The sequence below is a fragment of the Talpa europaea genome (assembly GCF_964194135.1).
Source record: "Talpa europaea genome assembly, chromosome: X".
NCBI lineage: Eukaryota > Metazoa > Chordata > Mammalia > Eulipotyphla > Talpidae > Talpa > Talpa europaea.
The window spans coordinates 51,354,747-51,378,124 of NC_140081.1; the positions used below are offsets into that span (position 1 = coordinate 51,354,747).

Here is a 23,378-nt window from a genome sequence, read left to right on the forward strand (position 1 = left end):
TGCTGAGAGGAGCAGGGGGTAAGACAGGAGGGGTCCGCCTCGCCATGTGGGATTCTCGCCTGCCGGCGGGGATCAAACTCGTGCTGCAGAGGCTGTGGACAGCTTCACAGTGCAGCGCTCAACCGCCTGTGCCACCTTGGAGGCCCAGAAGTCAAATTCTTCATATGTGTTGAAGGGAGAACTGGCTGGCAGCTGTTCTCACAGTATTGGATATGAGGTGTGAAAGAAACAGGAATCAAGGATTATGGCAGTTTGTGGCCTAAGTGATTGGAAGTATAGAATTAACATTTGAAACAGATGGGAAAGACCACAGGAAGGGCAGTATTGAGGGAGAACAATTAGGAGTTCAGTTTTTGACATACGAAATTTGAGTGCCTATTAGATATTGAAGTGAAGATTGATACAAATGGAAATATCAAGTAGGCAATTGGCTATGCAAATCTGAATTCAAGGAAGCAGACTGGGTCAAAGATAGATTTGGGAATCATTCACTTATTGATCTGTGCTGTCCAAGATGGTAGCCACTAATTCCATGTGAATATCTAAATTTTAATTAATTTTACCAAATTAAAATTTAATCTTAAACTTAGCCCTTCAACCATCCTACCCATAGGTCAGTGTTCAATAGCCCCATATAACTCCAGTGGCTATTGTATTAAACACAGCAGATAATAGAATATTTCCATCATCACAGAAAGTTCTTTTGGGCAGTGCTGGTATAGATGGTATATAAAGCTGTAACACTGGAGAACATCACCATGGGGAGTGAAAAGTAGATAGGATTAGTAAATAAGACTGAGAATAAGTGGCAAATGAGGAGGTAGCAAATAAGATTGTGGTGTCCCAGAAGTCAAGCAAAGAAAGTACTTCATGATGATTACTGTGTAAATGTTGCTAATAGGGCAAGTAAGAGGATGGTTAAGAATTTTCTGTTAGGTTTATTAACATAAAGGTGACTGGTGTACTGGTGAACAATTCTTTGAAATAGTAGAAACAAAAGCTTTATTGGAATAGTTCACCAGAGAGAAAACAGAAGGACATGAGTAGGAGAAGGACAATAGAGACACTTGTTGGAAGTTTTGCTTTATATGGAAGCAGAGAAATAGTAGCTAGAGAGGCAGGTGAGATCAAGAGAGGGCTTTTTTTTTTTTTAAACTGGACTATATGTAGAGGAATACAATTACAATGGAGATAGAAAAATTAATTATGCAGGAGAAAAAGAAGAAAAGTGGAGAGATGCTCTAGAACAGGCAAAGGGGGGAATCTAGTGCACAAGTGGAGAGGGTGACCTTAGATAGGAACAGGGCATGTTATAATAACAGAAGGGAAGATAGATTATATGTATACAGGCACAGATAGTTGGGTTGGTGTGGTGATGAGAATTTGTGGAAGTTCTTTTCTGATTGCCTTTATTTTCTTTCTGAAGTAGGAAGCAGAGTCATCATCTGGAATGAGAATGGGAGAAGAGAAAGGTATAAAATAGCCATTGAAGGAATGGAGATGATTAGACTAGGGAAATGTAGTAGACTAGGGAAATGTAGTAGCACTAAGAACACTTAAAGTTAATGGTCCCAAGTTTAAAATGAAACATCAGCATGGTTGTATGTTTTGTCTAACTACATTCAGCTTCTGATGCACAATAAATATTTTGAACTTAATTCAGATGCTATGTAAGGTCAAAGGGAAACTTCAACAAGAAAGTAACATTGAACTGGTTCTTGTAAAATATGACAGGAGTTTGTTATTTGGAAATGAAGGGTACGGACATCCAGGTGGAGGCAACAACATATACAAAGGACCAGAGGAATGGAAGAGCAGAATATATTCCTAGAAAATTTGGAAATTAGTATTGTAGGCTCCAGTCTGCCAAATATACAATGTAGTGGCTGTGCAAGGTTAGACAGAAAGAACATACCTCATAGGGTTATTATAAAAACTTAAATTAGCTCACTAAATTTTATTTCTGTACTCTCAGATGATCTTAATGCTCAACACTACAAAGTCCTTATTGGTAACCGGGAGTGGATGATTAGGAATGGTCTCACCATTAATAACGATGTAGATGGTTTCATGACTGAACATGAGAGAAAAGGTCGGACAGCTGTATTGGTGGCAGTTGATGGTAAGGTTTTCCATAAGTATTCTATGAGTCAATACTGTGATAAAAGTCATTGTTTTATGTATATTTTTGAGAGACTTCTGAACTGTGAATGTTATTCAAAAGTGGCTTGAATGCAATGTGAAAATGTTAGCAATACATAATTGTTACCAATTAATTAAAAATCCTTTTGTAAGGAAAACTACAGGCCAATCTCCCTAATGAACACTGATGCAAAAATCCTCAATAAAATTTTAGCTATCAGAATCCAACAATGTATCCATAAGATAATTCACCACGACCAAGTTGGATTCATTCCAGGGGCACAAGGATGGTTTAACATCCGAAAATCAATCAACGTTATCCAACACATCAACAAAAAGAAATATAAAAACCATATGATAATATCAATAGATGCTGAGAAAGCTTTCGACAAAGTGCAACACCCATTCATGATAAAAGCCCTTGAAATTCTTGGGATACAAAGAACATACCTCAACATCATAAAGGCCATCTATGACAAGCCAACAGCCAGTATCATTCTCAATGGTGAAAAGCTGAAAGCAATTCCATTAAGATCCGGAACAAGACAAGGATGTCCACTCTCACCATTGCTTTTCAATATAATACTGGAAGTCCTAGCCAGGGCAATAAGACAAGAGAAAGACATCCAAGGAATCCAAATAGGAAAAGAAGAAGTCAAACTATCACTATTTGCAGACGATATGATATTATACATAGAGAACCCCAAAAACTCCACAGAAAAGCTAATTCAACTCATCAATCAGTTCAGTAAAGTGGCAGGATACAAAATCAACACGCAAAAGTCAGTAGCCTTCCTACACACAAACAATAAATCTGAAGAAGAAGAAATCAAAAAGACCATCCCTTTTGTTATTGAAACAAAAAAAATCAAATATTTGGGAATAAATCTAACAAAAGAGGTAAAGGACCTATACAAAGAAAACTATAAAACACTGTTAAAAGAAATAGAAGAAGACACAAAGAAATGGAGAGACATCCCCTGCTCATGGATTGGAAGAATAAACATTATTAAAATGGCCATCCTTCCAAAAGCAATATACAGATTCAATGCTATTCCAATCAAAATTTCAATGTCATTCTTCAAAGAAATAGAACAATTATTGATGAAATTCATATGGAATCACAAAAACCCCCGAATAGCCAAAGCTCTCCTGAAAAAAAAAAGAAGGGAATGGAGGCATCACACTCCCAGACTTCAAACTATACTACAAAGCCATAATCATCAAAACTGCATGGTATTGGAACAAGAACAGACATACAGACCAATGGAATCGAATAGAAAATCCAGAAATAAACCCACAGATTTATGGTCAACTAATCTTTGACAAAGGAGCAAAGAATATGCATTGGAGCAAAGAAAGTTTGTTCAATAAATGGTGCTGGGAAAACTGGGTCGCTCCATGCAAAAGAATGAAGCTTGACCACCACCTCACACCATACACAAAAATCAACTCAAAATGGATTAAAGAACTAGACATAAGACCTGAAACCATAAAATATATAGAAGGAAATATAGGCGAAACACTACGTGATTTGCACATCAAAGACATCTTTACAGACACATCACCCAAAGCAGTGATAGTGAAGGCAAAGATAAACAGCTGGGACTACATCAAATTAAAGAGCTTTTGCACAGCAAAAGAGACAATAACAAAAACAAAGAGAAACCCCACCAACTGGGAGAACATTTTTGCACCCAACACTAATGATAAAGGACTGATCACAAAAATCTGCAAAGAGCTGATGAGACTCAACAACAACAAAGAAAATAATCCAGTCAAAAAATGGGCAGAAGAGCTTAAAAGAAACTTCTCTGAAGAGGAAATGCAAATGGCCAACAGGCATATGAAAAAATGTTCAACATCACTTGTCATCAGGGAAATGCAAATCAAAACTACCATGAGATACCATCTTACACCAGTGAGAATGGCACATATTAAAAAAACTAGCAACAACAAATGTTGGCGAGGGTGTGGAGAAAAAGGAACTCTTCTGCACTGTTGGTGGGAGTGCAAACTGGTCCAACCACTGTGGAAAGCTGTGTGGAGATTTCTGGACCTACTAAACATAGAGCTTCCATATGACCCAGCAATTCCACTCCTAGGTATTTACCCAAAGGACACAGAAACATCAATTCCAAAGAACACCTGCACCCCTATGTTTATAGCAGCACTGTTTACAATAGCTAAGCTTTGGAAACAACCCAAATGCCCAAAAATAGATGACTGGATCAAGAAGATGTGGTACATATATACCATGGAATATTACTCAGCATTCAAAAAAGATAAACACATGCAATTTGCAGCAACATGGATGGCGCTGGAAGGGATCATGCTCAGCGAAATAAGCCAAAAAGAAAAAGAAAAATACCGGATGGTCTCACTCATAGCAGGAATCTAGAAAACTTAAATAAGGGACCAGGAAAATGAATAACTATAAGAAAGTGAAAATCAAAATCAACAAAAAACTATGAACCAGAGACACTTTTAGGGGGGCGGGGGCGGGAGGGGAGGTATTGGGGTCAGAATGGGGGGGGCTGCAATTGTATGGGGAATATAACAATAAAATTTATAAAAAAAAATCCTTTTGTATTTGTCTGGCTTTGTTATTTTCTTCCTTAACCTATATTTTTTTAAAAAGCTAATTAAGGTTTTTTTAACCTAAATAACATATTAAAATAATAGCAAACTAAAATACTATCCATATCTCATAATCTTAACCTAATATTAGTTTTAATTCCATATATTTCATTCTGTTTTTGTTCATAAATATTTTAACAGAATAAAAATATTAGTACAAATACTATGTTTTTGAAAGAATACATTTTATTTTATGTAACTTTTACCTAAAAGAGTTGAATAAAAATTTAAAATTCCTTGTACACATACTATTTTATTTTCCTTTATTTAATAATAAACATTTTCCAATTTGGCTATATAATTTTGCTTCAGTGTTGCATAATTTACCATACTGTATACCATCATTAACTTAATCAGTCTTCTGTTAGAAATTTAAGCTATTCCTAGTATTTCATTATTGAAAATATAACACTACAATAAACATGTTTGAGGTTTTAGGTGCTTTCTTTTGTTAAATTATTTCTTAGGGTAAATTTCTAGCTATGAGATTAATTAGTTAATCTTTATAATTGCTAGATGTGAAGGCAGTATCTTGCTATTGCCTTTTTAGGTCTATGAGAAAGCAGAAAATTCCATTTACTTTTTTTTAATTAAAAAAAGAAAAAAACCCACTTGCAATGAGCCTTGCCTACCCAGTATAAAATGCCAGTTTTGTCTCCATCTACCTCCTTCACCTTAAAGAGAAAAAAAATAATAGTTTTCAGTATCATTTACCTTTAAATTAGCTAACATGTTTGGAGCTATTGGAAAATACCTTCTCAAAGAAAAAGGGTCTTTTAGTAATAGCAAGGTCTCTTTTCATTTTCCTATTACTACCTGCCTCTCTCTCTGAAAATTTCATAGCCAAATATGGAAGTTTGTTGCAGGGTTTGTGGCCCTGTGTGGGCTGTGTAAACTTGAAGATATTTTGAGTTTTGCCAAGTCCTAAACATCTTTACTTAACAAAATTGATTTCTTTCTGAAAATTTAAGTTAGAATATTATTCTGATTTCAACACATTGCAAACTCTTTTGTTTTTTGCTGCTTCTGTATTAGATGAACTATGTGGCTTGATAGCTATTGCTGATACAGTAAAGCCTGAAGCAGAATTGGCTGTCCATATTCTGAAATCCATGGGCTTAGAAGTAGTTCTGATGACTGGAGACAACAGTAAAACAGCGAGATCTATTGCTTCGCAGGTAATTGGTTGATTTTGTTGTTGGAGTCAGAGGTATGTGGTAACTTCAAATTCTTCATGTACATTTTCTTGCCATCAGATGCTGAAACATTCATATTACCTACTACTTCCTTATCACTGAATAGCCCTATAAGGTTACTTAAAAAAGAATTGGCATGCTATGCTTGAGGGACTTTGGGCTTTGTGAGTTAGGTTTATAAACAAAAAGGTATCTGCTTAGTTTATGGGATGCTTGAGTGACACCATACACATCAGTTTCTGTTGATGCTTTCTTTGAAATGCTCCTCATATTCTTTACCAGTGCTGCCAGCGTAAGGTAGGCCCTCATCCTCTCGTGCCTAAAAAATGGCAATAGCTCCAAGCACCACCCTCTCTAATCCATCCTGAACACCACTGATGGAACCACATTCCCAATGCACAACTTTGATACATCACTTTTCTGCTACTGACCCCCATATTTGCCTTATCTCCAAAACTTCCTCGTATTAGTCTTTTCTGCTTTGGAATGCTTTCTCCCCTTTTTATTTTTTTTTTAAATTTATTTATGCATATAAGACCTGGGGTGTAGGCCAGAAGTGCCGGGGGCCGGGGCGGTGGTGAGAGGATTTACCAGAGGCAGAGTGGGGAGCAGAACATGCAGATGGACTGAAATACACTGCTGAGGGGAGCAGTGGGTGAGACAGGAGAGGTCTGCTGCACCATGTAGGTCACCTCCCTGGCCAGCCAGAATTGAACTCCTGCTGCAGTGGCTGGCAATAGCTTGGTAGCTCTGTCTTTAACCCCTATGCCACCAGAGAGGACCCTGCTTTCCCTCCTTTTCTATTAAATAATACAAGTAATATATGAGTGCATTCTTGTATAAAAATACAGAAGGATATAAAGTAAAAGGTTTGTCACCCTTTTCCAAAGTTCTTCACAGTCCTACCCTCCCCACATCTTCATATGCATTTATAAATGTACAGTTATGGTATTTCAACATAAATTTGATCATTTTTGTATAGATTGTTAAGCAGTTTGCTTTTTTAAAAACATAATACACTTCTGAGCTTTGTCCATGATTGCACTTATAATCTTGTTTTTTTCTGTATTGTTGCATGGAATTTCATGATACAGCTATATCATAATTTATTTAGAGTCCTCTAAAAATGGACATTTAGGCAATTATGAAAATTTTGTTGTGACACCCTAGGCAGTAATGTACCTCCCTGAACATCTTTTTTAAAATAGGTACAGGTATGTTCCATATATATAACTAGAAGTAAAATGTTGAGCCAAGTGATATTTACCCTTTGATAGATGCTGCCAAATGTCCTCCAAGAAGATAGTACCCATTTATACATCCATTAACAGTATGTTAGTGAGTTCATTTCCCCATATCCTTGCCAGCAATGAATATTATCAGTTTTTTTCCTCAAATTTTATTAGTTTGTCAGTTATTTCCTTAGCTGTCGTTTTGATGTACAATTTCACACCAGACATCAAATGCAGGGAAGCATTTGGTGATGCAATCCTGATGGAAGGGAAACAAAAGCAAAAATAGACAAATAGGACTACATCATGCTTGTCAGTCTTAAAATTTGAACATCTGGTAGGCAGAAATGATGAGTCATGATTGCTGAGTTATAGTTCAGGTACTCAGTAATATTTCTTGAAATGAAATGAATTGACTTTAATTTTCATGTAGGTTGGCATTACTAAGGTGTTTGCTGAAGTTCTACCATCCCACAAGGTTGCTAAAGTGAAGCAACTTCAAGAGGAGGGGAAACGAGTAGCAATGGTAGGAGATGGAATCAATGACTCCCCAGCTTTGGCTATGGCTAATGTTGGAATTGCCATTGGCACAGGCACAGATGTAGCCATTGAAGCAGCTGATGTGGTTTTGATAAGGGTAAGTGCTATGGCCTGAACTTTGAGGAGTGCGAGACTATCCTCCATGGTCATGGGTAGTGTTGTAAAGGTTACTGAGAGCAATGATTCTGTTCTTCTGATTCCCATGCCCCTAGCCATTGAGAATGGGAGAACTAGAGATGGGAGTATAACATGTCTTACTAATTATTTCCTGACTTATTCAATTCAGTAAAGCAAATAAGAAATCCAGGCTTCTAAAGTGAAGACTAAGACTTGAGAATATACTTGAAATTACTTTCAACAAATACTTGCTAATGTTATTTTAAGGAGATTTAATCCCTGTACCAGCATACATCCATGAAAGGGTTCTTCAGAACCCTGAGAAAAATTCCTGAAGAACATCTAAGGCTAGCTCAAATTTTTAAATATCTGATATTTGTATTTAATTCACAGGTTACCCAAAGGTAATCATTATCTTCTATACACAAAATTTCAAATGTAAAAGTTACTAGTTAAATTAGAGTAGCTCACTAATATCACAAATATTTCTTTTCTCAGAATGATCTTCTGGACGTAGTGGCAAGTATTGATTTATCAAGGAAGACAGTCAAGAGGATTCGGATAAATTTTGTCTTTGCTCTAATTTATAATCTGATTGGAATCCCCATAGCTGCTGGTATGTGAATGTTAAGTAGGATTGTTTTTTCCTTTGAAGTTATTAGAAACAAGCCATATTAGAAGTTTTAGTCTTCTAATAAATTTTGAGTTGTTTTTGTTTATAGCCTGTTGGTATGGCAAGAAGTAATATTAAAATAAATAATACTGATTTTCATCAATGTTCATTAAGCTTAAGAATGTATTTTTAAGAATGTATTTTACTTTATTTTTTCTTCCAATTTTATATTTGGAACACTTTGAAACCTAAATAAATGTTGAAAAAGTGGTATATTGAAATCTGTATATCTTTCACCTAAGTTCACTAATAATATTTTGCCATGTTGCTTTGTTTCTCTTTATATACTCTTACACAAATATTTATTTAGTCTTTACTTTTTGCTGAAGAGACCAAATTTACCTTTATTTTTATTTATTTTTTAAACTACTTTTTTTTTAAGATTTTATTTATCTATACAAGCACTGGGGTACAGGCCAGAGACGCGGGAGGGTGAGAGAATTCACCAGAGCCAGAGCAGGGAGCAGAACAGGCAGAAGGACCAAAATACATTGCTGAGGGGAACAGCGGATAAGGCAGGAGAGGTCTGCGTGCCATGTGGGAATCTCCCTGGTGGGCCAGGAGTCAAACTAGCACTGCAGAGGCTGTGGACAGCTTCACAGTGCTGCACTCAACCCCCTGAGCCACTGGGGAGGCCCCCAAATTTACCTTTAATCACACTATCCAAATACAATTGCTATTAGCTAAATTTTATTATGTTTCCTTGCAGTCTTTTTTCTTCTGGAATTGAAATTTACTCCTTTCGGTCTTTTTAACCCTATATCACTTTTTGTTTTATTACGTAGTTGTAATTATAGTGTACAGAGAATTTTCTACTCTTTTTACTTTGGTGACCAGAGAAAAAGGGAGGGAGGGAGGAGGGGGGGAGAGAGAGAGAGAGAGACAGAGAGAGAGAGATCTTGAATGAAGAAATATGATCAAGAAAAGGAAATTTTGAATTGTTTAACAAGCATCTGAGAATCTCTGTATTTAGGACTCAGTAGGCAGTAATAATGATATAAGAGAAATCATTGCCACTTACTCCTTGTTTTCTTTGGTTTGAGAGCCAAAGAAAGACATAAAATAATGTGAGAACAATTACCATGCTATTTTATCAGCCAATTCTCACAAATGTTGTGAGGATAAAGAGTACCAGAATAAACAAAGTCCAGAGAGATTAATTCATGTAGCAAGTGATTTTTAAAAATTATACAAGCAGGGCCTCCCTGGTGGCACAAGGGGTTAAGATGCAACCTGTCTGCAGCCACTGCAGCACAAGTTCGATCCCCGGCCAGGGAACTACCCACATGGCGCAGCAGACCTCTCCTGACTTGCCCGCTGCTCCCCTCAGCAGTGTGTTTCAGTCAGTCTGCCTGTTCTGCTCCCTACTCTTTCTCTGGTGAATCCTCTCACCCCCTGCACCTCTGACCTGTACCCCAGCCTTATATGCATAAATAAATAAATCTTTAAAAAATAAATAAAAATCATGCAAGCAATATATGATCATTGTAGAAAAAGTAGAAGCATATAAATAAGCACATAAAAATTTAAAAGTATAATAAGTCTATCATTTTTTATATATCAGCAACTATTAAAATGTCAAAACCGGGGGCCTCCCCGGTGGCGCAGTGGTTGAGCGCTGGGTTGCGAAGCTGCCCGCGGCCTCTGCGGCGCCAGTTCGATCCCCGGCTGCTCCCCGGCCACAGGAGGAGGGTCCCGCATGGCGCACAGACCTCCCCAGCCGCCCGCTGCTCCCCTCAGCAGTGTACTTCGGTCCTTCTGCCTGCTCTGCTCTCCCGTCTGGCTCTGGTGAATTCTCTCACCCTCCCGCGCTTCTGACTGTACCCAGTGCTTGTATAAACAAAAACAAAGGAAGGAAGGAAGGGAGGGAGGGAGGGAGGGAGGGAGGGAGGGAGGGAGGGAGGGAGGGAGGGAGGGAGGGAGGGAGGGAGGGAGGGAGGGAGGGAGGGAAGGAAGGAAGGAAGGAAGGAAGGAAGGAAGGAAGGAAGGAAGGAAGGAAGGAAGGAAGGAAACATGCCTCTATAAAAAAATAAATAAATAAAAATAAATAAATAAATAAAATGTCAAAACCGGGGCCTCTCCTGGTGGTGCAGGCAGTTGAGCCAGCACTGTGAAGCTGTCCAAAGCCTCTGCAGCGCAGGTTTGATCCCGGCCGGCCGGCCTGCATGGGCCCCACATGGCACTGTGGACCTCTCCTGTCACGCTCACTGCTCCCCTCAGCAGTGTATTTCATCAGTCTGCCTGTTCTGTTCCCTGCTCTGTATCTGGTGAATCCTCTCACCCTCCGGCGAATCTGGCCTGTACCCTGGTTCTTGTATAAATAAATACATCTTGTAAAAAAAAGTCAAAACCAAGTGTGAATGAACATGAATCTGCATATACTATTGATGGGATTATGACCTGGTAACAGTCACTTTGGAGAGTAATTGAAGAATATCCACCTCAAGTTGAAGATGTGACCGTGTTACAGCCCAGCAGTTTCACCTCTAGGTATATACCCCAGAGAAATTTTCAAACACATGTACAGGAAGCCATGCAAGAATGTTCATAGCAGCACTCTATTGGTGATAATTGGCAGTGACGTAAATCTCTACCCATAAGAAGATAAATGTGAATATATATCAAACAAGGAAATGATATGTATATACATATTAGAAACACATTGGTAATTTGTTTAGTACTGCCTGTTCTAACTAATCTAAACTCACTTTCTAGGAGTTTTTATGCCAATTGGGCTGGTTTTGCAACCCTGGATGGGATCTGCTGCAATGGCTGCTTCCTCTGTTTCAGTAGTACTTTCTTCTCTCTTTCTTAAACTGTAAGTATGATGGTTTGCTCATGTTTGTATTTTTTTAATTAAAATCCTTTATTAACTGTCAAGGTTTGATACCTTCACTCAAGACAGATGAGATATGAGTCCACCTCCCTCAGTCCAGGCAGCCCACCAAGGAGGCTGGATGGGTCAGGGGCAGGGGTTTGGGGGGGGGGGGTAATGATAAAAATCACCATCCCTTCCAAGATCCTGGCAGAGAGTCTTGTTTCTATTTTTATATTGCTTTTATCATCCACAGTCAGTGTTGGTGAGTTTTATTCCTGTATTGATCAATGATAGGCCCAAAATATTCTTAATAAATGTTAGCTATGTGTTGTGACCTTACATAGTCATATGTAACAACCACAAGCACTTGGGCGGGGTAAAATTTAGTACATTGACTGTGACAAGTAGGATTTCCGAGCATGTGACTCCAAGCAATTATTTTTAAGCTACTTTTCTAGCAGGAACTGCCTTTGTACATTTCATACTAGACAGATTTCCTTCCCTTTTTGAATATAACAAGCTTCTAGTTATAGTTGATTATTTCAAACTAGTGTACTTTTCCATGTGTTCAGTTATAGGAAACCAAATTATGAGAATTACGAACTGCATGCCCGAAGCCAGATGGGACAGAAAAGTCCTTCAGAAATCAGCGTTCATGTTGGAATAGATGACACCTCAAGAAATTCTCCTAAACTGGGTTTATTGGACCGGATTGTTAATTATAGCAGAGCCTCCATAAATTCACTACTGTCTGATAAGCGGTCCCTAAACAGCGTTGGTACCAGTGAACCTGACAAGCACTCTCTCCTGGTGGGAGACTTCAGGGAAGATGATGACACCACATTGTAACAGGCCATAGAGAGAGTGTGCTACTAACTGATGTTATGCACTGATATAGCATTCATGACGTCATGTTAGTGTTTCAGAATATTGTCGGATTTTATGTTGGTCTCATGCTCATATATTAGGGATTCTATTTAAGTTGCATTTGTCTTATGGCAAAACTTTTTCAGAACCTCAGCTCTGAACCTAGCTTTATTTAAAATGAACTCCAGTATTTTTTTCACTAGTAACAGCTTAGTTAGGGCAGTGAGGTTTATAGAAAGCCCTAGAATTGAGATTGCTGAATTGCTGCTAAAGTGATAGGTATTTTTTTAATTTGACTAAGAAGAAAAAAAAACTCATGAAGATAATTAAAAACTTAAAATTTTGAGAGCATGACCTTGAGGAGATTCTTGAGTCCTTATCCTTACCAGATTGGGGAGCAAGGACTTTCAAAGCACTGTATAAAATATCTAGTTTTAGAAAGAAAACAGTTGAAACTGTTTACAAATAGATGTGCCTTATTTATTGCAGGCTTTCTTTCCCCCTTTGTTCTTCCTGCATCTTTGTCCTTGCTGTTGCTTTCTTAGATGATCCAGTGTGTTTTCTTTTGTTATCATCTTTCAAGTGAACCAAGTATTGATAGTTTTTCATTGATAAAAATAAATCACAACTTTCCCATTATCTTGTTCTTTATCTTATAGCTCAGAAAACCTTATAGGTCTTTATGGTTCCCTGCGTCCCATCTTTCCATTGATATAAAAAACATATCAGATTCTTCTTTCAGTAACTCCCTAGCTCTGTGCAAGCTTTCAATTAATTCCTGCTGAGTACAGCTGTAAGTCATTCTTAATGTAGTCTAGCAACCTCATTCCAGAAACTTAATATTTTGAGCTTCTTCCATAATTGATTTTTTCCAAATATTAACACTACTTCTTTAACATATATAGTACATATAAAATTACCTGGATTCACTGAATTTGTCCCTTTTTGAAGACAAGACCTTTGCTTGTATATATAACTTAATTATCTTCAACTGTTTTTAAATAACCCCTCAAAATGACTAAAATAATGCTATGATACAAAGCTGCTTTTACCAAAAAAAAACACAATAAATTGTAATACACAAATGAGAAATTTCCCAGATTTCCATAACTTTTAATGAGATCTATGCTTTTCTCCAGTTTGAAACATATGCACTTGTTAGTTAATGTGATTGGCAAAATTAGGGGCTTGTTCATATTGCCATATAAATTTAGAAAGTCCTCTGTGAGTTCATACATTAGTCAGAGATCTGGTACTTGAGTCACTATTTAAATGTTCTTGAGAATTGCAAGATGAATTACACATGTGGAAAGTTTAAGGGAAGAGAACTCATAAATAAATTCCTAATATTTTGTTCCCATTTATGTAATTGACATACATAAAGCTGCTAGCACAATGCTTAGTACATAGTGTTTGTAGTGTTAGTTCTTTTCTCCTCTTGAGGTCAGTAATAAATATTAAAAATCATTTTTATAAAATAGTCTACAATCAGGTAGAAGTGGCGGATGTGTTTCTCCCTCTCCTACCATTCTTCTCTTTGATCCATTCATACGCACACTAAAAAGTTTACATTATTATTCAATGTTATACTTTCAGATTTGCAAGATCTAATTTTATTTCAGCTATGTTAAAAAGTGAACTGAAGCTAGAAAGGCAAGCCCATATTATGAAATATGAATTAGTTTATGTGTCTATGCTCTTTTTCAGCCCATACATATGCCATTTCTCATGCTTCCATTTTGAATGTTAATATTTCTTTCTTGTTTTAACTACAGTTGTTCATCATGCCACAACTTGTTTCTTCCAGAAGAAACAGCTAATATGACAATTATATAACAGACTTTTGCATAAATAGCCACCTCCCTGTCCACTCCTACCCTCCACTCTTTTTCTTTTTGAAGTACTTGAACATAGCCAGTTATCTTTTATTATTATATATTTGTTTGATTTTTTTTCTATTGCCCCACATGCCAGAGGACCCACATGTTATAGAACAGAGGGACAAGCAGCCTATAATCTGGAAATACTCAACAACATTTTCACCCTGTACTACAAAAACAGAAAACATGCTGTTTTGATGCTTTAAATGTTTATAGCTCCACTTGAATTCTCTACCACAAATACTACAAAAGCAGAAAACATGCTGTTTTGATGCTTTAAATGTTTGTAGCTCCACTTGAATTCTCTACCACAAGATTCTTTTGCAATCTTGAATTTCCTTTAGCTTCATAGAGCAGCTGTATTCACGAGAGAGAGGTGATATATATACAAGGGATCAAAAACATTGCTTTCAGTTAGTTACTGGCTTTAAATAACTAGTCAGAACAAATTTTATGAATGTGTATATGTATGTGTGTTTGTCATATACATACACACAAACCACATAAAAATAATGGTTTTATATTTAAATTTGATATTTGAACATTTGAAGTTTTTTATTTGTTGTTTCTTTATCACTCTCTGCATTTACTCAACAATCATGCCCTCAGTCTAAGGATAATAAGGATGTTTTCATATCCAGTGCAGGTTCAGACTCTATTATGGGTACCTTTTAACTTAATATCCAAAGATGCATTTTGAATTTCAAAGATTTTAAACTGAAACTAGAGTATTTAATGTTGTAGACTAAAGAAGTATGGTTTTCAGTTGTGAAAAGATAAATGTTATTTTTCCTAGCTTAGCATCAACATTTTAGATGGTTTGATGCCTTGTGCACAGATAATTTTTTATGTTGTGCTTTAATTTAAAAAATTTTATTTTCTTTGCATGTATTCTTTGTTCAGAATTCTTAAAATAGCACTCTAGATGTTTCCAAAATTTTAAGCATGCCTATCTTTTCTGTACACAGCTTAAAATCAAGAATTTATGTTGAGATTTGTTCCATTACTTGTGAATCTTGCTTTAAAATTATTTTTATTAATATTTATTTTATTCTTTTATTATTTAGGGGGGTGAGGTATCTGATAACTGGTTATTTTAATAAGAATAAAAACACTCCTGGAATCACTCCCTTCGAATTTTTCATTTCTTATTTTTCTATATTAAAAATGTTATTTTACCAAATGTTAAAAAATTTAGGCTCATGCTAAATTATTAGCTACTTTTACACTAACTTTTTGTAGCTCCTGTGAAAGTTTATCTGGTGTGAGTAATCAGATACAGCCCAAATGCATGAATTATTCAATTAAAAGAACATCTGTAATAGCATTGATAATTAATGCCTTTTGTAGCCAAAATCAGGTATCTCAACCTTATGTTTTTAAAGAGACGTTTAACTAAAGATTGTTAAACATTGATTTTTTTAGTACTGAAATATTTTATAGCAGTTGTCTACTTTAGTCAAGATATTCAGTAATTTGTTTTTTCCTTAAGCATGTAATCTTATTTCTGACAAGGATGTGCCTTCAACTTTATAATTATAGTATTACAAAAAAAAATTTTGTCAGTGTCTCTTTTGTTAAATTATCCAACTCATCCACCAACAGTTTTAAACTACTTTTGTGTTTTTAGGTTTTTTTTTTTTTCTATTAATCAATGATGGTGGTAGGTTTGGGGGCAGCACTGTGTATTCACTAAAGGGAGGGGGCAAGATATCTCTTTTCCTTCAGTCTCTACTCCACCTGTTGTGTCATTTATTTAAGATGAGAAACAAAGAAAATAATATTATTGTCCTCCTTGTCTTTCTGTTCATTAAAGCATTCTTGATTGCCTACCCCAAATGAACAAAATATAAATAAGAGCTTTTCTTGCTATTGGGGGAGCACTATACAGTGTGTTGTATAGTGACAAAGACCAACCACCCCTACTTGCTTAACAGCTTCCTTTTCACAGATGTCACCACTAGTTGTCAAAATGAATTACAAGTGAGATGAAAAGTAAGGCTCTTGAGGACAAGGTTTAAATTGAAGTTGCTAGTATAAAGAGAATCTCATGCAATTTAAGAAATCTGAAAACCTCCATACAGTCAGTCCTCTCTCTGAAGAAGTTTGAAATAGGGTACGTAATCTTTAATATAATGTATTTACTGCCCTCAATTGACCCCAGCTTCTCACTGTAAGAATCTTACCTCCTACCACATGGTCTGTTTATAGACTGAAGAACTGCCATTACTTTGAAATTACTTGCTTTGTCTTAGTCAAAACTTTATTCATTGAAGTTATTATCACCAAGTAATAGAAGAAATACAGATTAACTTAATCCATCTTAAAGTGCCAGTGGTCTTTAGATCTGGCCAGAAATATTTGCAGTAATTTGAAAAGAGTATTTTTTAATCCAAATGACTTCAGAACTATTGAACTGGAACACATTGGGCCATGTAGAAGAGATTATTGTGGGACAAAAGACTCCAGGATCAGCTCTACTAAGTTCTTTGTGTTCTACGGTTTTCACCTATGTTTACATCCACTATTTCTTTAAAAGCACTTTATCCCGATAATGTTGGAAAGAGCACTGGTTTGGATCCCACCAGACCTATTCACAAAATCCCAATTCTGTCTCTTACCAGCTGGGTGGCTTTATCAGTTTCTTATTGTTGCTATAACAAATTACAACATATTTAGTGTCTTAAATTTATTATCTTACAATTTGACAGAAATATGAAATGTGTCTTGGGGCTAAAAAAAATTCCTTCTATGGACTCTAGGGGGAATCCAATATCTTGCCTGTTTCAGCTTCTACAGTCTGCCTACATTCCTTGACTCATGGCCCCTAAGATCACTCCAACTTCTGGTTTCTATTGTCACATTTTCTATTACCTCTGATCCTCTGTCTCCCTCTTATAATGACCCTTGTGACATTAGTTCTACTCAGATGACACAGAATAATCTACTTATCTCAAGATCCTTAATTACATCTGTAAAGTCCCTTTTTGCCTAGTGAACTAACATATTCACATGTTCTGGGCATAGGATGTAGGCATCTTCCTATCACAATGACCATGAACAAGTTACTTTAAAGAAACTTCAAGTTAAAACTTTTAGGAAACCTTAGAAGTGTCTTCAAGTACAAAGTGAGAATAAGAATTCCTGCCTTATGCAGCAGACCTCCCCTGTCTCATCTGCTGCTTCCCGCAGCAGTGGATTTCAGTAGATCCGCTTGTTCTGCTCTCCACTCTGTCTCTGGTGAATCCTCTCACACAACTCCCCTCCACCTAGCCCCCAGTTCTTGTATGCATAAGTAAACAAAATAAAACTTTTTAAAAAAGATTTATTTATGCACACAAAAGCTGGGGTACAGGCCAGACATGCAAGGGGTGAGAGGATTCACCAGAGACAGAGTGGGGAACAGAACAGGCAGACTAAGTGAAATACACTGCTGAGGAGAGCAGAGGGCGAGACAGGAGAAGTCTGCAGCACCACGTGGGTTGCTCCCTAGCCGGCCGGGGATCGAACTCATGCTGCAGAGGATGCAGATTGCTTCATAGTGCGGTGTTTAACCCCTTGCGCCACCAGGGAGGCCCCAATAAAATAAAACTTAAAAAATAAAGAATTCTGCCTTAAACTATAGATCTGAGGCATACAGCAGGGAAGGAGGAAGGAGAGGGGTCAAAACGGGAGAGAATGTAACAGTGGTCCCCAGGAAAGGGTGAGGTTCCAGTTTTCCTGCCCCACCCAAGGGAGGTTAGAGCTGAGCAGGGAGGAGAAGAAGCTGCGTGGGAGACTGAAAAGGAAGGAAACAGGATGGAGAGACAGAAGGAGACCTGGAGGAGACACACTGAGCAGAGAGAAACATGAAGAAACGGCGCTTGCCTTTTGGTCGTGGACTGGTTGACATAGAGATTGTATGGGGGATATAACCAAATGAATACATGCTGAGAGACCCGTGGGGATGTGACAATGGCAGCTTTTATCTTGATTTCGATTTTGCTCTTTTCCTCCCAAACTTGTCTGGTTGTTTCTATCCTTTTCTGTGGGTCCCCACTGGAAGATGCTTTAGACTTGTGGCAGGCTTTTGGGCCTTGCTCTGGGCCAATCCTGTTTGGGTGGACTTTTACCCACGAGGGGATAGGTAACTGTGGGTGGTTGATTTAGAAACTATATTCTTTGCCTTTCCTGTACTGTTTACTAATTATATTAAAGTTCCTTTTCATTAAAGTCTTGTATGTTTTGTGTTGATGTGGTAGAGGGCAGAACCTATTTAGAGCAGGCAAGTTTATAGGGTCTGGGGTGCCCCTCTCCCTGCCCTGTAACAAGAAGAGCACAAGGGACTATAGTTACCATTTATGGGTGCTGTGGTGAGAGATTTCTGGGGATTACACCTGAGGGGAGAAAGCAAATATTGTACACAAATCAAAAATGATGTAAGAAAATAAAAATTGAAAAAAAAAATCCTGTCTTGCAGAATTGTGAGAGTTAGTGGTAATGGAGGTGATATTTCTAAAACACACACACACACACAAAACACAAGGAAAATTATTATTTCCTCAGCTTGATCATAGGGGTAGAAGGACAAACTAGTCACAGCTACTTGGGTGTGTAGTTCAGTTACTGTTCTGCAACTAAGTTGCTAATTACCTATTTTGAAGACAGCTTCTTCTGCCTGTAAGAAGGCCCTTATTGCAAGATTTGAGGAGCACCAAAATAGCAGCATGTAATTTTTTTTAATATTTTATTTTATATAAATCTTACATCATTTTTCATTTTTGCACAATGTATGCATTTTCATTTTGGTTATATCCCCCATACAATTGCACCCCCCCTTATTTTGATCCTAGTCCTTCCTCTCCCCCCCCCCACCAGTGTGTCTCTGGTTTATAGTTGCTTGTTGATTTTGATGTTTACTTTGTATTAATTAGTCTTTTTCCTGGTCGGTTATTTAGGTTTTCTAAATTCCTGCTATGAGTGAGACCATGTAAATTCTTCCTAAACTAATCGCATTCCTTTGAGTCCTTAAATTTTGCAATATTAGCTTTCCATTTTCCTTCATAATCGTTATTTTTTTTTAAAGATTTATTTATTTATTTATGCAAGCACTGGGTACAGTCAGAGGCGCTGGAGGGTGAGAGAATTCACCAGAGCCAGAGCGGGGAACAGAACAGGCAGAGTGACGAAGTACACTGCTGAGGGGAACAGTGGGCAGCAGGAGAGGTCTGCGCGCTATGTGGGACCCTCGCCCGGTGGCCAGGGATGGAACTGGCACTGCAGAGGCTGTGGGCAGCTTCACAACCAGCGCTCAATTGCTGCGCCACCGGGGAGGCCCATAATTGTTACTCTTCATGTTTGTGTCACTTCAACTAAAATACTGCTCTCACATTGAGGCATAGCTGAGTGAGTTCTTAAATTTAGGACGTTAACTGTTGGGTAAATGTAGGGGCAGGATGGGCACTGTGCAGGTTTTCTGATTCGGCAGACGGGTAAAGGAGAGTCTTGGAGCCCTCCGCGGCTTTCTCAGGCTTTTATTGAGCTTTACATGTAGTGTGGCAAACAGGTACATGGCAGGCAGGAGTGCCAGGGGGCCAGGAGGCTGGTAGGCCTCCAAGCCCCAGGCAAGTCTTCATCCTGGGCTTCTCTGGCTTCATTCACCCCTTCTATCTCCTGTCTCTTTCCTGCGCTGCTTCTGTCTGTGACTATCTCAGTACTCCTCCCATGGCCCACAGAAGTAAATAAGACAGTTTGCAACAATCTAACAACTGCAGGTGCCCATCAGGCAGGGCAATCCTAATGGTGGGAGGGCAGAAAAGCCTGAAAAACCATTTACCCTACAGTAAAGTTTTTGTTTCAAATAGTCACATGAACCAGCTGCCTCTGTTCAAAATAAATTATTCAGGGACTGGCAGATACCTTGGTTAGATTACTCCTTTCAGCCTGTAGACGCTGCTGAGTAAGCATCGTAAAAGTCTCCCCATCCACAGCCATCATTTCTAAGTCAGTCTCCCCAGGAGCTGGAACAGCTGTGAAAGCACTTCATTGGACTTTTAAGCTTTTGAAACAAGTGGTAAGAGTCTGATTGGACAGTAATCCATATAGGTGGAGAAAACACAAGTGGTGAGACATGAAATGGCCCTTGGCCACAGCCTGCCCCTTCCAGGAAATTGTGAAACAATCATTTTTGAGGATATAGCTCCTTTTGTCTAAGTGTGGCACCTTTAGTCGGTCTACTGGGATAGGATGTTTAAACCAAATGTTCAGCTGCAACCTGTCAGCTCATGATTTAGTACACCTGTTTAAACAGGCTATTGGACAATTCCATGCTATCACTCAAAGTTTAATTCACCTACACTGTCTCATTACCCCCTGAGAGATTTCATCCTCAACTTTATGGGAACTTGGGACCAACGGGCTCTTCTTCTGCAGCTACTTCTTGCTGGACAGGGTTGTTGCCCCTGAATTCTGGAGGAGTGAAAATCTCTTGCTGACTGTTCTAGTGAGTGGTGGGATCAGCTGCCATCCTGAGTAGGGGTAGGTTGGAAGACTTCTGTAACCATCATCTTGATGTAGAACTGCTGCAATCTGGAAAAGATAAGCGGTTGAGCAGACATGACCCAAAGATCAGTAACAATAGGATTGCCACCAGTGGCCACAGCAGGGCAAAAAAACCCTATTAGGGGTAAAAACCAATGGAAGGAATGGCTGATTTAATAGTATTCCAAATGGAAGTGGTAGAGGGGTTTGCCTACCTGATATGGTGAAGCCATTTGACCTGTTTATATATGGCCTTGATATTAACCTCCAATTTCCCTGTGCTATTTATCTAGTTGTGGCAATAAGTAACTGCACATACTTTCCCTTGTGCTGCCAGAAGATAATCCAGGCCAAGTCTATTGTTGGGGGCATATTAGCAAGGGTGTTGAGTAATTCATATAAACATGCTAGTGCCTGTCTAGCTTGCTCAGCAAGATTATTTGTTGGGAAAGATTCCTTAAAGTGACTTCATGGAAAACGAAACCTGACCACAGGGCAGCGAGTTTAACTACCAGCCCTACTCCTGCCTCCCTAATGCAGGATTACAGCATACTTCTCCCTATTCCTTTCACCCCCAGCATAGTGATATAGCAATCTCTCACACAGTGAACATTATCTATGCATTGGTAGGGGTTAACAAATGGCAGGTATTAGAGAAGAGTAGCTGGTTGTCAGGAGGAGGGCAGGGTATGATCTCAGACATCACAGATGAAGATGTAGCCTTCAGGTGCACACACATTTGTGTAGAGGAATTCTGGAGTTTATCTATTCTGGCACTAGGATTAAGGAGGGGGAGACTGGTGAACAGTATGGGGATAGCCATTGATTCTTCTGAAATTGTTTCCCAATTTCCCTGGAGAACTTTCATACTGCCTGTCAGTGTGCCTCTTGCCATTAATCTGTCAGATTCCCATCCTGGTACCTGAGATGGAGGACGAATTGGAGACTCTGGGGTCTACTAAAGGTCATCCACCATTGAAAGGACCTATAAGAACACTCACTGGATCCATAAAAGAAGCCTCCCTGATTGTTGTATTCTTGGAGAGGGAGAGGACCCCAGTGAGTGAGGCTAGTCTGACAAGGGGTGCCTTATTAAATTTGAGACTTGGGGAAATAGAGTATTCTTAAATCTCAAAGACATTTGGGGGCAAAGGGTTCAGGGTTTTAAGAGAGCTGAGCAATCGAACAACTCAACAGTCATGGAGATTGGTTGGTTGCCTTACTCAGATTAAAAATGAAATATTGGGCCTCTCTGGTGGCGCAAGGGGTTAAGCACCGTACTATGAGGCTATCCGCAGCCAAGTTTGATCCCCGACTGGCCGGAGAGAAACCCACATGGCAAAGAAGACCTCTCCTGTCTCGCCCACTGCTCCCCTCAGCAGTGTGTTTCAGTCAGTCTGCTTGTTCTGTTCCCCACACTGTCTCTGGTGAATCCTCTCACACACCCCCCCCAATCTTTGGCCTGTGCCCCAGCTCTTGTACGCATAATTAAATAAATCTTTAAAATAAAATAAAATAAAAATGAAATGTTCTGGGTAAGGAAATTGAGACCTTCATTGGTCTTGGTTGGAACATTCCCTTTTGGGTCATAAGGATCATAGAAAGGTTGGGGAGTGAGAATGCAGTAGGGAGGTGGGATTGATATGGGGGTTCTGATGGCAGACCCAGCAATTTCTGAAATTTTCTCCTAGGTTGATAATTTGAGAAAATTCTGGTTCCACACTGCTGAAACATGAAAGTTGCTCAGAGTCCACAGAAATCCTATTAAAAGAGATTGCCAGAGACTCATGTCAAAGACTCTCACACCTAGCAGAGACAAAGGAGCTATTTCCTGGTAGAAAGATGTTGAAAATAGTGGTGGAAGGTTACTAGAATGACTGTCACTGGTAGGGCAAATATCAGCTCCGCCCATCACATTACTTATCTTATTCCTGGTTGGTCCTTTTGAAAAGATGTTTGAGGTCCTCCCCCAGTCTGCAGGTATAGGATGCATCCTCCAGAAGTCCCTGTTGATCTTCAGAAGAGAGAAGATGTGCATCCAATTGGAGATTTCTTTGAGTTTTACCACAGTAGGGGTGATATGATGGCATCATATGGCCTCTTCCACTTTTCCAGGAGGTGATCTTCTAGTTATCCCTTCATCCATGTCTTAAGTAAGACCTGGTCTCCTGACCTGAATTGTGTTGACCTGTTTTCATTTTTAGTAGGTTTTGATAGAATTTTATTTCCATAATTACATATTGCTTTATGAACTTGGCTCATATTGGTTACAATCTCTAAGTGTGGTTAAGTTCCCCATCTAACAAGAAGTCAGTATTGAGGCAGGGCTCCCCATATACCATCTCAAAGGGGCTGAGCTTTAGGTCACTCTTTGGCGCAACCCAGATCCTTAGGGGCATTTTTGGTAGTAACTTTGTCCAGGGTTCTCTTAAGAGCTTGGTTCATCTCTCTTCCACTCCCAAGGACTGCAGATGCTAAGAAGTGTGCAGTTGGTAAGTAATCCCTACGCTAGTTGAGAGGGTCTGGGTTACTTTAGCCATAAAGCAAGGCCCATTGTCATTCGGTATGAACCCAGGCAGCCCGAACCTTGGGACCACTTTCTTTAGCAAGCATTTGCAAACTTCTATTGCTTTTTACCAATGGGTGGGAAAAACCTCAATTCAAGAAGGTACTTGTAACCTAATTTGGGGTGGGGGCATTTGGTCGAAGCCCATCTGCCAATCCTTGCCAGGGGAAGGCCTGGTTTGCACAGGT

At 38.6% G+C, this 23,378-nt stretch overlaps 1 protein-coding gene across 2 annotated transcripts in view; it reads left to right on the forward strand.

Moving 5' to 3' along the window:
- The window catches only part of ATP7A (ATPase copper transporting alpha), a gene marked incomplete at both ends in the record, with an annotated part of 114,605 nt that extends 102,398 nt beyond the window's left edge, over nt 1–12,207 (forward strand). For both annotated transcript variants that reach the window (XM_084258486.1, XM_084258485.1), the window contains 6 exons: nt 1,976–2,122; nt 5,818–5,960; nt 7,644–7,847; nt 8,366–8,483; nt 11,256–11,358; nt 11,931–12,207. In XM_084258486.1, the coding sequence (XP_084114612.1) occupies nt 1,976–2,122; nt 5,818–5,960; nt 7,644–7,847; nt 8,366–8,483; nt 11,256–11,358; nt 11,931–12,207 (992 nt within the window). The remainder of the gene's footprint in view (nt 1–1,975; nt 2,123–5,817; nt 5,961–7,643; nt 7,848–8,365; nt 8,484–11,255; nt 11,359–11,930) is intronic.
- Nucleotides 12,208–23,378: the final 11,171 nt, after the last annotated feature.